We start from the raw sequence: 15,273 nt of genomic DNA, 5'->3' as shown, positions 1-15,273 counted from the left end.
TTGAAAAAAGTTTTTTTTCGAAAAAAAGAGAAAACCTCTTCAGATTGTAGACACGCATACAGAATACAACCAGCATTTAAATATCCCCAAATAAAGTCAATAATTCCTTCAGAAACTGACTCCAAAAATGAGAGGTTAGTACTGTAATCACTTTCAAAGCTCATGAACTTTTTTTACAGGGCCGGGGCGGAAAAACTGACTTCAGTTCTATATTCAGCGTGCCCAAAAGTAATAATGACAATAGTTTGAGCCAAATCGAGAACATGCGATTTGTCTAGAATCCTCGATGAATCACAATTCTTTGAAAATTGCGGAAAAATAGATGAAAACAAAAATTTCGATAATAAAAGGTAAACCAGTTAAAATCTAAAATTGAAGCCAATTTCAAGTATAGGTACCCATATAGCGATCCGGGTGTCGTTCTATTAGAGGTTTTACGGTAAGTGAAGTTTCAAAATAAAAACGTTTAAATGTGCCTATAATTACAGCTGAAAACTCTGAAACGAATTTCACAATTGAACGAACGAATCAGACTTTATATAGAAAAACTATATGACCTAGTAAAAATATCTGACTTGTGCGAAAAAATGAGTCACATCAGAAAAGATCAAAAAATTGTACAGAAAAAAGTAAACACTCCCAGACGGTGATGCGCTATGATGTGTTTGTATGTATTTCAGTTCCTGATTCATTTTTGAAAATAATTGATAGTGTGATAAAAGTTGAATTATCAGGCGATATTCAGTGTATTTAGAGCAGATTACCTACAGAAGAAGTACGTCAAAACTTTGACTCAAAAGAACGTCGTGCGTCAGTGGTAAGGAAAACTTCCGTTTCCGTATCCGTTTTTAGTGTTTTAAGGTTTTTACAAGGGTTTTTTCTGGTTACATTTCCTTTTTTCGGAAAATTGAATTTTATTTATTTTTCAGTTTCGTTTTTCGGAATTTTTTTCGATTTTGATATTCCATTTCTGAATACAATACTATTTAAGCAATATTGGTTCAACTTTTCTTCTGCTAATTCGAATTTTTGAGAATTTTGAATTCCTTATCTAAATTTCTTATACTCGTCACACCGGTCACTTTCCTCCTTTTTCTCTCTACCACTCGCTTCCTCGCCAAAGAACGCACTCTCTTCCGCGCCTTTGACTTCCCTCTCTTTCGGTGCTTCCGTAGCGCAGTAGGCAGCGCGTCAGTCTCATAATCTGAAGGTCGTGAGTTCGAGCCTCACCGGGAGCAAGTTTTTTTGTTTTGTTTTTTAAGGAAATGAACAGTTTATTGACCCGAATATCAAATCATGTGTGTAGTTGTATTATGCGTCTGTGTTGTTGGATGCGGAGACCACTTTGAAATTGTTCCCACGTTGACTTGAACCAGGCTAGGCATTTGCTTTTTCGTCACGACTCCACAACAAATGAACCATTTGACTATGGACAGAAGGTAGTGGACAAACCGGACTACTGAAACGAAAGGGATAATTATAATTGTCGGATAACGTTTTGTTTATCAAAGACCATTACATGATTTTGCGACTTTTGTTGTCATCGGTGTGCAGACGACGAAAACGATAATTGTGATGACTCCTTGGTGTACCAGGCAGAATATTGTGGTGTAGATGGCAACGTTGGTTAGATTTTTGAAAAATGCCAATATGGCACAAGTGACAACAGGGATGAATAGGAACATTGTGTGGGTGCAGACCTGTAATTTGGAATTTAGATGGCCTAGAACAAAAACTAGGCCATCTATGGTTCTTGTAAGATCAGGAACTCCAAACATGAGTCACTTGACTTCTTGAACCTTTCACTATTTTTGAAAATTCTCTATTAATTCAATTGATCACTGACTTATTTTTCTGCAATAAATCTTTCAAAAATATTTTCCGCATAATATATCTTTCAAAGATCATTAGGTTTCTTTCATTTTCCCGGTCAAAAAGTTCCCACGACTACCAAAACATTCGGATCAGATCAGATGTTTTGGGAAACACTGACCACAACTTTTCTGTTTTCAAAATGGAAAGTTGTAGGTCACAAGAAAAAGAGAGTTGTCAAAAATGATTCAATATGTTCAAATCAAATTGATATTTTGATTCGTTTACTTCTTTGGAGTCAATCAAATGGGCAACACGGATAGAGTCACGTACCTGAATCACGAAACTTTGCATCAATTGCTTTTGAGTTCTTAAAGTTTTTACAGAAGATTGTGGACTTTTTGTGCTCAACACAATCAAACTAGCGATTCCCATAAAGACCATAATGAAGAATAAAACTGCTAAACCTCCAGCAGCCAGCGCATTTGGAAGAATAGTTTGCCACATTGACAAATCAACTATAGCGAAATCCGGGCAGAAAATGATTCGGGAATTATAGGTCTGAAATTCTTCAATTTCAGAATAATACCCTCTAAATCTGCTCACATTAAATGCTCCCATCTTTATCTGGACCACAAATGGGGTCGACAAAAAAACCAGTAAGATACTAGATCCGCAGCCAAGAGATACAAAAATTGAAAGGATGAAAACTACAGTACTCAGATGGATCAATGATCGGTATTTGTTAAGGACCATCATCCGGGATATGGTGTAGAGACGGGCGTAGAAGAGATGGACCATTGAGAGGAGAAGGACTGGAAAACATACCGTAAAACCTGTAATAGAAGGGTCCCACACTTAGAGACCAAATATTTCAATTTCTGTGCAAGATATCAAAAAAGTGTCAACTGACAAATTACTTCTGCTATTATGATAATCAATTTATCAGTAGATAATTTTTTTTTAATCTTCAACAGGAATTCAGGAAAATTGGCTCGAAGTTAATATATCTCAGAAAAATCCCTTTCTTCCAATCATACATCACTAATATAAATTCTTGTTATTTGAAATCAAATCACCGTTCTTTTTTTTGTTTTCAAACTCAATTTCCTTCAAACACCTCAGATTGAATTCTTGAGTCAAAAAGTCAACTTCCAAGAAACTCAATTACTTTTTTTTGACTTTTAAAACGCAGATGTTGAGTTTTTGCCCCAACTGAACTAAGGTGAACTAGGGTATGGTGAATTTTCAAGCAACCTGGGTCCCCTAGAAATTCGGTAATTGAATATTGGTTGAAACATTTGGAATGCACGTAGGTTCGAGCTTAATTAGGTCAGGGGGAATGGAATGCGTCAATCAAATGTTGCAGAGGGTAGAAACCAATGTTGGGATCAAAAAAGCTTTACATTGAGATCTAATTTTTTGAAATTTTGGTTAAGGGGAAAAATCTAAGATACCGTGTTTCCTCTAACATAAGAAGATTGTGTTACATCACTCTAATCATCAGTTTTGAGCTCAATTATCTCAATTCCTATAAAAGATAACAAAAACCTGACAACTGATAAAAAATTTCTGATATAATGATAAGCAATTCATTAGTAGACAACTTTTTCATATCTTTGAAAGGAATCGAGATAATTGAGCTCAAAGTTAACGGTTCGAAACAAATACAGTCAACTTTTTGGAACACAGTTTCAAAGTACAAATTTTACTTGTTAACAATTTTGTGAATGCTATTACAATTCTTGAAATATCAGTGCTCCAAGATGAACCTTATAAAGATAACATAAATGTTTTCGAATCCCGATGACGCGCATTATTCTAAAAATGACATTTTGCGATTCTGAGAATTCCCAAAACAAAAAAAAATTCCTCTTCTGATTTCTGAAATTTTTTCAGGCACCTATTTTCATGATCTACGATACTATAGGAACACCTTGACCCTAGATTTCCTTATTATTTTTCGACCCACTTCCTCGAATATGTGTCAAAAAAAAACACACACTCACCGAAAACAACCCAAACCCATACGATCCACAACTCGATTGCATTCAATTCCCACGTTCTTACAACTCCACCAATTTGAAATCCGAACATTGGAAGATGAGCAACGGGGCGGTAGAAAATGCACACATAGATTTGATGAATGAAATTCCAAAAGTGATGGTTCAAGATAGCCGTGTGTTGATGGGAGAGTTTCAAAGAGCCATTCTGCTCGACGACAAAGAATACAATATAAATATAGAACCAAACTGATACAAATGGGGAGTACTCCATTATCCAGTGATATGGGATACTGTAGTCGATAGTGCAGTTGCCAGGAGACATGTCAGGTAGAGGGGTGGCCATTGTTCTTCTGGGGAAGGGGAATGTTATGTTGTGCCAGTGAATGAATGGAATATACAAAGCGAGTTCGAGGAAATGGGAGGGCGGGCGACTGAGCTGACAAAAAAAGTAGGTGCCCCGAGACCTGATTATTTTTTATAGCGTGTGTGGTGTGTATTGGAGGGAAGGGGGTAAAGGGAAATTGGGGAAGTCTAAAAAATTGGAAAATCAGAAAAATATAGGTTTGGAACGAAAAATGAAAAGATTTTAGTGAGAAAAGAATTTTTAAAAAATAAAAGAAAAAAGGATTTTGGAGACGTTTTTCATAGGTTAAAGAATTTATCATTTCCCTAAAAAAATTCAATGGCGAATGCTTTATAAATAGTAATAGCTTAAAACACTGGAAAGATTTTTTTTTGAAATTATTGAAAAAATCCGAAATTTCCCAGAAAAGTCCTATAAATTTTATTTTGTGACACCGTACACTTTCACTTTAACCTCAATTATACAGAGATAATTGAGCTCAAAGTGCATCTATAGGAGGTACTTCTATTAGAGCAATTATGGTTGTTGTTTTGACACTGAAAAAATGGATTAAGTTCTAATGAGAATAAGAGAAAATTTGAAAAAATGACAAAAATAGTCGACAAACTACAAATTTCAGGTTTGGAATAGGTTATAGGTTTTTGAGCGTAAAAATTTCTGAAGTGGAAGTTACGGAAACAATTTTGTGGGACAATTTTTGGGACCAATTTTTCGTAGCGCCAAATTTAAAAGACTCAGTAGTCAGTTCATGTGAAAAAGCCTCATATCAATTAGATTCTAACTATGGAACCAGAATTTTCTATATTCTCATCTCTGGTTCCTATATCCGACACAAACGGTGGGAAAATACAACTTCTTCAATGTGAACGAGCAGCACTTTATAATGATGTATGTTTTCAGAACACAGGAGAACATTTTCAGCAAGAAGTATTCATTATGGACAATTATGGGAAAAAAGTTGGGAGAAGATCAAAAAATTTACATGTAATTGGTCGGGAAAAAGAAAAGACCGAAAAATCTCAGAAATACGGGGATGAAATCTGAGTTCGGACAGGAAAGGTTCATCAACAAGGAAAGGAATTGGGGGCGGAGCTTGAGCTTTGATGAATAGATGTTTCGCGTTGGTGGAGGTCTAGATGTGTTCGGAAAATTAAAATAAAAGTTTTAAAATGTCAGGAACAGGGAGAAAAAAAGCCAGGGATAGGGGGTGGAGCTTGAGATATGCCTTTTATCGAACAACAAGAGTTCTAGGTATGATGTTGTGAAAATAATGGGGGTGGTCTAGACATGGTACTACAATGTATGGGGAAGAGAAGGAAATATAAACAAGAATTCGAACAGAAAGCACAGAATTTTAATTAGATTCAGGAAAAAACGACATTCCAGAAAAGATGGCTTATACTTATTAAAATTAGGAGAATCTGATTGAATACATTGTAGTCATTTTCATATGATTTTTGATCATGGTTTTTTTCTTTGAAGAAAACCAACAAAAACTTCTAGAGCTTTGGCATCTCCGTAGACGGTTCGCACATCACCCATTCCTTCATGTTTGGCTGAAAGTTCCAATCTTGAGTGATAAGAAGATGATTTGTGAATCCACAGATTTCCGGGACCGGAACCATATCGACGGAGCGCAGCTGCAACATTTCAATTATAAAATTTTCAAAGTTTAGAATAGTTACCCAGTTTCTGTAGAAGCCGCTGCATACGCCGATGAAATGGCTCTGAAATTTTGACGCATTAATAAAAATTTCATAGAAAAATTGTGATTTACCTTGAACGATCCTTCATCCAAAATGGCCATTTGCAACCGGGACTGCAACTTTTGGTAGAGGTCCATCTGAAAATATATCTTCAATTTTCAAATCCAGAATTAATTACTCACCAGTATCAAGTAGTTTTTGAACCAAATCCCTTCTTCCAAAGTGGCAAAAGCCATAAGCCCTTCAGATGCATGCTTGCAATTGGGACATTTGTATTCATCGGTGCGAAGGACACCAAGGCCAGCACTGAAAGAGATTTACTATCAATCGAGTCCTATAAAATTAAGATCTAACCGGAATCCATGGCACGATTTACAACAAGAGACGACGAACTTGCAGGTTGGTGGGTAGAGCTCATCCAAGTCGCTGCCGATGGCTCCTGGAATTTAAAAAGGTCATAAAATTGAAATCTGAAAAAAACACTTACAAATACACTTTTCTGGACCTTTCGAGTCTTTGGTGGACCGATTATTTTCTCCTTAAGGGAGAGAAGAGAATCGGGGATTGGAGATTCGAGAATTGAAGATGGAGAGTTGGTATTCTGAAACTAGAAAAATGAATGTTACAGTAGGATTTTTTCAGTTAAGACTTAGCTTACCTCTTCCTCATACTCATTTTCCTTCACCTGCATCTTTGGTTGCTCTTTTTGTACAGACATTATGAGTTCAAGATTCTTTTCAAATTTATCCAATGAACGATCCGATGTTCTGAACTCACAGGTGTATCTTTTGATCCACTGACTGCTTTGAAATTCAACGATGCTCTCTGAGTTTTGTAGATGAAGACGCTGAAAATAGTTGTAAAGGTTTAAAAAATCAGAAATGTCAGAATAGTCGGAAAAATCAAAGATATAGAAAACTGCAATGATGACAGTTGGTAAAGACAACAAAAAAAATCAAAAATGCATGAAATCAACAAAATCAACAAAGTAACATTTTTATTAACAAATAACAAGATTTTGAACGAAGTTCTAAAATTCATCTTGCTCGGACCAATCGGCATTGTCCTCTACATCAGCGTCACATGCCTCATCATCATCATCCTCCTGCTCATGAATGCGTTGTAGAAGATCTGAGTCAGCTCCCATGGCTCGGAGGAGCATCTGAAAAATAAGAGCATTTCCTAAGTATCAATTTACAGCCACGTAGCTCTGCCTGATACGGCACTGAACCCATATTTCCAACAAAGTTTCAAAAAAAACACTCGAACTCTCATCATTGTAATTCTGCGGATATTCAGCATCAGTTCCATTAACCATTCATTGTCATCTTGCTCCCGAGCTCCAACGTCAGCAGATACTGCTCTGGTGGTCTCCGTGGCCAGACTGATAACGTCCACTGATAACGTCCACTTGGGTTTCAAAGGTCCGGCGATCGGCATTTTTCAATTCTTCGTTGTCCGAATAGCCAGATTCGCTTGGGAGTACAGAATTGACCAGAGAATCGGCGCACAGAGTTTTGTTGTCGGACATCTTAAAATCGGAGATGTCAGGGATTCAGAAGATTAGTAAATTATTAAAGTAAAGGCTTTTGATATTCTAGCCAGCAAACTTATAGGAGGTGTCTTTTATTAAAGGTTCCTCGAGAAATCACCGTAAAATCTATGATAAAATGTCTCCTTATTTTTGAGCTCAATTGTCTCGGTTCCTGTCAAAGATAAAAAAAAGTTGTCAACTGATAAATTGTAACATTGTAAATTATAACATCACCAATATTTCATCAGTCGGCACATTTTTGATATCTTTCATAACAACCCAGATAATTCAGATCAAACTTGACAGTGTGGATGCTTTTCTATTTCAGTTTTTACGGTAAATTAGCGTTAAAAACATTAAAAGTCCAGCGTAGCCATGGTCCGCGCTACGCGATTGCAGATTTTGCTCTAAACAGCTAAACACTTTGCTCTGTCACCTCTTTGAAAAAAACAAAACTCACTTTCAGAAAACTCAAAAATTCTTATCTGTCGCCAAAAATGGAAATTCAACTAAATTGATCGGACGTCTGGTCCCAACTGGATCCCCAGATTTTTCTGGAGTTCATAAAATTGAGATGTTGATTTAATTGGTCACGATTGTAGATTGTTCAGATTTGAAAATTTTTTGATTTTATTCTTCAGTAAAATTTGGTTTTCACTAACTTCTAAACAAAAACCTCACCTCGTTGATTTGCTACTGCTAGCCACCAGAAAACCCAGGAAAAAACTGAAAAAGCGAAACTGAAAAAAAAAGACGACACACATGCAAAACGGTATAAGAACACTGCATGAGAAAACAGTCGAAATTTGAGAAAACAAAAAGAAGTCGGTGAAATTCACATTCATTCATTCAATACTTCACAACGGTCTAACTGGATGGTCTAATATTTTCCTTATTATCCTCATCCACAATCTGCTCTTCGTTCCTGGCGACTTGCTGTCGAATGATGCGGAGCACAATTCGCAGAATATGATCTCTAACTGAAGCTCCGTTGAGGCGGGCCGAGAACTCACGAAGAACATTCATCGCCTGGTAAAGTACAAATTTCAAAAGTGCAGGTGGTGGAGATATTTAAAAACGAATAAAAGACAAAAAGAACGATGATGGAAGACAAGACATATGTATTAGGCTCTCTCTGTTTCTCGTATTCACTTTTCACTTTCCCTTTTCGAGGTATGCAAATAAAAAGAAACGAAATTGAGAGGAAGGAACACAAGAAAATATCACATCACTATTTTGTTTCAATGTGTAGAAAAAGATTTGAAATATATTTTCTCCAAAAAATGGCGGAACTTGGATTGTGATCTTGAGATTTTGGAGCGATGAAAAATTACCACAAAACCTGGAATAGATGGACCTATTTACTTTGAGCTAATTTATCTCGGTTCTTGTCAAATGATGATTAGATGTAGCCTAACGATGGTTTAATCATTTTAAAACTATAAATTAACGAATATATAAGTTTTTGAAAAACGGAATTTTAAAAGTTCATGCTCACTCAAATCAAATGGAAGCCAGGACTTGAAAATAGAGAGAAATTGAAAAATAGGACTTGTAATTATCCTTTGAGGGGTTGAACTTCTGAGCAAAATATCACAGGTACCACATCGCACTGTTTGAGCTAGCTACGACTGAGAAAACTAAATGTAAGCTGAGCTCGAAAAGCACGCATCTGACCTATAATAGTTTGTGGTGGTTTTCTTAATGCTGCATTCACAAAAATTGAAAGTAAAAATCGATGCATACGCAGAAACGAAACGAATGCGGGCGCGCAGGGCAATACACTACGCAAAAATACCGAAAAAAAAATGGGCGGGTCCAAAACTCATCTACGTGCAAAACATCTATGTGGAGATTGGGAAAAAATAGTTTCGATTTATGAGAGTATATCAGGGGGAAAAAAAGTGAAATCAGAATTATGGAGTCACAAAAAATTTAGCTTTAAATTAAGTTCAAATCCTTAATTTTTCGGATTTATCCCTAAATTTTAACCTTTTTTTGGTGCCCACCTTCGAAGAAATTTCAGACTAACCTGCACTTCAATCGTTTCCTGGCTCGAATGGCACTATTGAATTCTCTGTGACGTCTTCTTCTCGATCACCTAACACCTCCGAAACAATCTGATACATTTTGTATTTTTTCAGAAAAAGAACTATCACCGTACCCGCAAAATTTGGCTCCAAGCCACGTTGTACTCTCTAGCTAGGTCTTGATTCGAATTCGAGTTGAGTTCGGCTAACGGACGTCTTTCCCGGTTGTACTGGTCCATAAAACTTTAATGCTACTAAACCTCTAAAAGAAATGGATGAGGAGACAGCCAAAAATGACTAGGCCATAAAAAAGTTCAAATTGCGTAATGGGTAAGAAGGCGAATTTGAAAGTTATGTAATACCAATTTCTTTTTCGGTGTCTCTTTTATTAAGAAAGGGCAAGGGTGGTACGGTAGTTTAGGTGAAAAGAGAAAAGGTTGGGAAAAAAGTAAAGTGAGAAAATTGAGACTCTAAAATGTAGGTATTACCCCCAAGTTGTCAGGCGCGAACTTTTTTTTACCTCTTTTAATCAAAAAGTTTTAATCAAAAAGAGCACATAATCGTGCCAGAAAAAAATGGGACCGCCTTCGAGACACCCGGCTCTCTTTTGTGTCAATTACCGCATAAACTCAAAAGAAGACGTCTGGCGAGAAGAGGAGAGTACACACGCCAAACCCTTTTTGATTGACTCCAGAGATTTTATGATACCCTCTTTTTGATTTACGATGAGCACAGGAGCCCGACAAATTGTTTAGATTATGAAAGTCGGGAAGATGTTAAGAGAAGCGTGTTTATGGGTGTCTATCTGTTGGATAGTAATCTGATATTCTTGGGCCAGATCTTGGGGGCAAGAATAGGGCGCGTAGTGAGAAATCTTCGGGCAAGCCTTGAGCAAGCCTTGTGCAAGCTTTGGGCAAGTTTGGGCAAGCTTTGGACATTCTATACGCTGTGATGCTCGACTTTTTCGGAATTTCTTTCAAAATTTCGTACTTCGCGAATTCCGATTTTTGAAATTTCGGAATTTTGGAATATTCCGATTTTGACGCGTGAGGATTTTTGGAATCTCGGAATTTTCCGAAATTTTAAAAATTCGGAATAATGGAATAATGGAACTTTCCGATTTTGAAATTTTCGGAACTTTCGGTATTGTTTTATTTCATTCCGAAAATTTTTTCGGCATTTCGAATTCCGTTCCGAACATCCCTGGTGATGCTGGTTGAAGTTCGTTTTTGGAAAGCTTTGGTTATAGCTTGGACAGCCTTTGAGCAATCTTTTGGACATTCTGCCCAAGTTTGAAAAGGGCAAATCTATAAGATGCTATCAATTTATCTAGGTAGACAAAAATAGACTAAACGAGACAAAAAATTCTGAACATCTATTCCTTGTTTTCCTTTTCTGCGACTTCTTGATCTTCTCTATCATTTTCCTCCCTCTGCTGCTGCTCTCCCTCATCCAGCTCGAGCTCCAAACTATCCGAGGCAATTGAATCTGTATCCGAACTGTTCGAATTCATAGTATTGTCTACATCATCCCGATTATGGTCCACTTCTCTTCTCAATGGGTCCACAGCATTCAAGAATTCGGCAAGGTCGAGCTTAAATTGTTTTCTACTCTTTTTTGAATATTCAATTTTGGAGGAAGTGGGACAAAAGCTCTAAAAGCTGCGTTCCGAAATTCAAAAAAAAAATCACCAACACCTTTGAGCGCATATTTATCGATGTTAATCATATAAATCTCACCTCGTTGTGAAGAACAGCAATGATAATACGACGTTCCAAGTCCGGAAGCGAATATTCGTTGAGTTCGGAAAATGGACGACGGTTGCTCATTGATCTGGAATTCATAAAGTTTGCAGTTAGGTATAGATCACTGATTGGAACTTTCGCTAGTTATGATGAAAAAGAGGGCCTGTACGAAGGGGCGGAGCCTATTTACCACCACCACTGCACGCGCTCTGAATCACTGAGTCTCCCAGGGTCATTTGTAGATGAATGTATTTTTTCATATAAGTTAACGGAATTTATTACAGTAGTACACAGAGTGAGAAAAATACTGATTCAGATCTAGATACAGGAGAACTCTTCCAACAAAATTTCGCTATACATCCGTTTCTTGGCAAAAAACAAAATCAACATTTCTAGATTCAATTCGGGTGTTCTGATACGACCATCTAAATGAATTAGAAGCATGCGTTGAATTTCAGACACCTTCCGATCTGTGTGGCTACCGTGACCAGTGAGCAGTGGGATTTCTAAAAAAAGAACATGGTTAAAATCTAGATTTCAATTAGACTAACCAAGAGCTGCTGACTTGAGAATTGTATCACTCGCGGTAACTTCCCAGATCAAATCTTTTACGAAAACGATTGCGCCGCTGGTAGTGAACCAGTGAAGATCGAACTTAAGATTGCTCAATGGGATAATTTCCAGGATATCCAATGGGATGTTTCATTGTCGATTAACTAAGAGCTTTATGTTGGTTTCGTGTGGACTAAAATAGTGAAATATAAATGTTTTCATTAGGAAGGAGACTTAAATGCAAAATCTGGATCAACACTCGATAGAGGATATCCCACTTCAAAATTGGTTTTGCAACTTCAAAGTCCTCAAAAGTCAGTTTGAAACTGTGCACAATCCAGTGAAATGAAATCCCATACTCATCACCATCATAGAATGGTATTGGAGATTTTCTAGTGGCATTTGTCGCTCTGGAAAATTTGAACTTCCTTTTGCATTATGGTACAGACAATGCTCTAAAAGAATTCTACCCAAACCGTCAATTTTTAGTCCAATTATCTCGATTCCTGTGAAACCATCGCACAGGATCACTTTTGGCTTGAAGAATTTGATCTAATCCTTGAATTTCATTGGACATATGTGGGACATGAACGTTGGTCACACGGACGTTGGCGATATCAATGAACCATTCCGGAGCATCAGCAAGCTGGAAACCTAACTGAGTATGAAAAAAAGCATAATTGCAAAGTAACGGGCAGCCCGTTATAAGTATGGAAAAAATTGGAAAACGTACCGAACTTTTCAGAAACCTGTAATCTGTTTTCTTCAGGATTATGATCGGTGCCGGGCATACTGAAAGTACCCTGTATTTTTTTCTGTTCTGTTCTAAGACTTTTTTAGTCAGTCATTCAATAAAAAATATATTTATTCTATACACACATCGTTGCACATATTCTGTTGGGAGAACAGACAAAGGGGGACTGTTCCAGGAAAAGAGGAGCTTGAGGGGGACGCTACTCTCATCGGTAGAGAACATAAAAAGATAGGAAAGCTGGGGAGAGGGCGGTAAAGAATTCAGCATATGTTCTACAGGAATGGTACGAAACGGAAGTTACGTGATTTAGAATTTCATGTATGTAAGATGTGCAGGTACAGTAACACTTACGTTTTGAAGGTACCATAACACGTATAATATGCAGGTACAGTAATACGATGAGGATGAAACATTGGGAAGACGGTCGAGCGATAAAGAAGTTTTCAAAAAGAAAAATCGTGGGTTGAAGAAATTGAGAAACTAGGAAGTTATTAAAACTGAGTGGATATTCACTGGGAGCAGGAAATCGAATTTTCCGTTTTCTTATCGAAATGAAGAATCAACGCTCCACGAATTTTCGGATCCTCTCTAATCCTTCCGTGATACTCTTCCAGAAGCTTTCTTCGAATCGCCGGATCATTATTTGGCGAGTGATCTCCGTGACCAGTGAACAATGTGATATCTGAATCACCAAGGCGAAAACTTCACACGACATCAATAAAACTCACCTAAGCTCGCATTCGCTAAAATTGTTTTACTAGATTCAATCGACTCAATGACGTCATCCACGTATTCAAGAGCTCCATCAACTCGGAAAAAATGAAGATCGAATTTTAGCTGAGTCTTCGGAACCTTCTCCAGCTGATCCAGTGAGAAGTTTCTCCGACGGGCAAGGTCATTGATCTTTTCTTGTCTTTCTTGGAAATCATGCCCGCGAAGATTTGTTTGAAATTCCTGAAAAAACTTTTCCTCTTATGAAACACTAGACACTTTGGACCCACATAGTGATGCTGAATCAACAATCGATGCACAATATCCCACCGTAATCTTGCTACTGTAGTCTTCATGTCCCTTTCGAACACATAATACAGGTGCCGTACCCAATGGTATCCCACTCCGTACTGACTACTACGGTTGTAGAATGTCGCACGGATAGCTTCTACGGGTAGCAATGGGGTTATCTGGAATGATTTTTTTTTCTTCAAAATTTATTTGACCCTAATCTAAAAGTCACACTACCTCATTGAAGTCCTCTATCCATTTCTGTGAGTCCTCTTCCTTTCGGAAGAGCTCATTGATCGCTAGCATTTCCATTTCACTGATTTCTGGTAAGCCAACATTCGGGATGAGGGTCCAGGTGAGGATGGTGAACCATTCTGGAGTTTCGATTTTCTTCTGGATTTTTTTCTCTGGTGGTTTTTCCTGTTCGATGAAAGTGATGAGTGTCATATCACAGCTTGTCTGAAAAGTACATTTACCATAAAACCTGTGAAAGAAGGGCCCCTAACGTTTAACTTTTAGCATATTTTCTCGGTTCTTCTCAAAGATAGATAAAAACGAAAAGAAAGCTCAATATAGGAAAACGCCATAAAAGGGGAATTGTATGTTTTCCGAGAAATTCAAACTTGGTGACGTTAGCAGTTGCGTGCTGGTTGATTAAAATAAAAAAGAATTTGAGCAAATCATGCGAGGTATACCTTTTTCGGGAAGCTGAGAATTAGGTGACTCTCGTTTTGGAGATTTTGATGGATCTGCTTCGGGTAGTCTCCCAGCAAGCGATCCTTTATCTCGGGGGAATTTCCGATTATCAGAGTGACTTCGATCAATAATTATTTGGATTCTTCAGTTACAGTACCTTCATCACTATCCATCAATCTTTTCTCCATAGCTCTTGAAATATCCCGAACAAACTCTACGGCTCCACTAACTGTGAAATGGTTAAGGTCAAAGATCAGTTGGGATTGGTGAAGCTTTTCCAGGTTGTTCAATGTGATGTTTCGAAATCTAACCAATCGATTTATTGAATTTTCATATTTTTGCTGCTCGTCAAAATCACCTTCAATTTTTGCAACATCTTGATAGACCTGAAAATTTCCTTGCAATTCAAAAAAATCATTTGCGAACGTGTAGCTCGGCATCCTAATATTCAAAAAAAATTGTATTAAAATACCTACATAAAGTTGCGTGACCACCGATTGAATCAAAATGTGCTTCTGAAGCCAAGCCTGCGTTTCAAAGGGGTCTTCGCCAAGATAGTAGAATATGTATTCAATCCAAGAGCTGCTCAACTCGGGACAAGTGAATCGAAGTTGAAGCTCTTTCAATGATTCCGGAATGACAAGCATTTTGGATTCTTTCCCATTTAGTTGAAATTCTAAAAATCTGTTCTACCTCGGCTATTACTGTCGTCTGTTGGGCGTAAAAATTTTTTAGGCGCACCCAAGGAGAAATTCTCTCAGCTTTTTAGCGCTGTTTGGGCACCTTCTGGGAAAATTTTAAGCAAAGTCTGGCACACCAGCGCCCAAGAGACGACAGTCGCAACCGAGACACTCTTCTGTTTTTCTCTATTCTCTCTCCAGACTTCCAAAGACTTCCAAGACTTCCAAGGTACCGACCTTCTGTGTTGCGCCAGACCGCCTCTCTAGACGATGGGGGCCTGCCACCCCAAGTGCCGACCATCTGTGTTGCACCAGAAGGACAAGAGGGGTATTTTTAAAGAATACCGAAAAGGGATTTTTTTTCTAAATAGGTGTTACGCGTCTGTGAATAC

The 15,273-nt window shown here is 37.6% G+C and overlaps 6 protein-coding genes and 1 non-coding gene across 7 annotated transcripts in view; 2 read left to right on the top strand and 5 right to left on the bottom strand.

Annotated features, from left to right (window-relative positions):
* The window catches only part of CBG04979, a gene marked incomplete at both ends in the record, with an annotated part of 5,756 nt that extends 4,723 nt beyond the window's left edge, over positions 1-1,033 (top strand). Inside the window, one exon of the mRNA XM_002638078.1 lies at positions 930-1,033. Within this exon, the coding sequence (XP_002638124.1) occupies positions 930-1,033 (104 nt within the window). The remainder of the gene's footprint in view (positions 1-929) is intronic.
* A 132-nt stretch (positions 1,034-1,165) lies between these two features.
* CBG28615 lies at positions 1,166-1,238 on the top strand. Its single transcript has one exon. It is a non-coding gene (tRNA).
* A 267-nt stretch (positions 1,239-1,505) lies between these two features.
* On the bottom strand, positions 1,506-4,161 carry CBG04978 (the record flags this gene model as incomplete). Its single annotated transcript, XM_045238268.1, has 3 exons — positions 1,506-1,700; positions 2,146-2,627; positions 3,822-4,161. 3 exons carry the CDS (start codon positions 4,159-4,161, stop codon positions 1,506-1,508), a joined length of 1,017 nt encoding a protein of 338 aa, XP_045092809.1.
* A 1,520-nt stretch (positions 4,162-5,681) lies between these two features.
* On the bottom strand, positions 5,682-6,606 carry CBG27267 (the record flags this gene model as incomplete). The annotated part of the gene is made up of 6 exons (XM_045238267.1): positions 5,682-5,822; positions 5,960-6,025; positions 6,071-6,194; positions 6,243-6,327; positions 6,384-6,489; positions 6,547-6,606. 6 exons carry the CDS (start codon positions 6,604-6,606, stop codon positions 5,682-5,684), a joined length of 582 nt encoding a protein of 193 aa, XP_045098374.1.
* Positions 6,607-10,827: 4,221 nt separating this feature from the next.
* CBG27266 lies at positions 10,828-11,281 on the bottom strand (the record flags this gene model as incomplete). The annotated part of the gene is made up of 2 exons (XM_045238266.1): positions 10,828-11,046; positions 11,192-11,281. The coding sequence occupies 2 exons, from the start codon at positions 11,279-11,281 to the stop codon at positions 10,828-10,830; spliced, it is 309 nt and encodes a 102-aa protein (XP_045098373.1).
* Positions 11,282-11,515: 234 nt separating this feature from the next.
* Positions 11,516-12,151, bottom strand: CBG27265 (the record flags this gene model as incomplete). The annotated part of the gene is made up of 3 exons (XM_045238265.1): positions 11,516-11,703; positions 11,749-11,761; positions 12,116-12,151. 3 exons carry the CDS (start codon positions 12,149-12,151, stop codon positions 11,516-11,518), a joined length of 237 nt encoding a protein of 78 aa, XP_045098372.1.
* An 861-nt stretch (positions 12,152-13,012) lies between these two features.
* Positions 13,013-14,848, bottom strand: CBG27264 (the record flags this gene model as incomplete). The annotated part of the gene is made up of 6 exons (XM_045238264.1): positions 13,013-13,185; positions 13,232-13,457; positions 13,505-13,684; positions 13,743-13,964; positions 14,354-14,587; positions 14,678-14,848. 6 exons carry the CDS (start codon positions 14,846-14,848, stop codon positions 13,013-13,015), a joined length of 1,206 nt encoding a protein of 401 aa, XP_045098371.1.
* Between the last annotated feature and the right edge of the window lie 425 nt (positions 14,849-15,273).

The sequence above is a fragment of the Caenorhabditis briggsae genome (genome assembly GCF_000004555.2).
Source record: "Caenorhabditis briggsae complete genome, chrV, whole genome shotgun sequence".
NCBI classification, from domain to species: domain Eukaryota; kingdom Metazoa; phylum Nematoda; class Chromadorea; order Rhabditida; family Rhabditidae; genus Caenorhabditis; species Caenorhabditis briggsae.
Note: the sequence above shows the minus strand (reverse complement) of the source record. Positions and strands in the feature narration are given on the sequence as shown.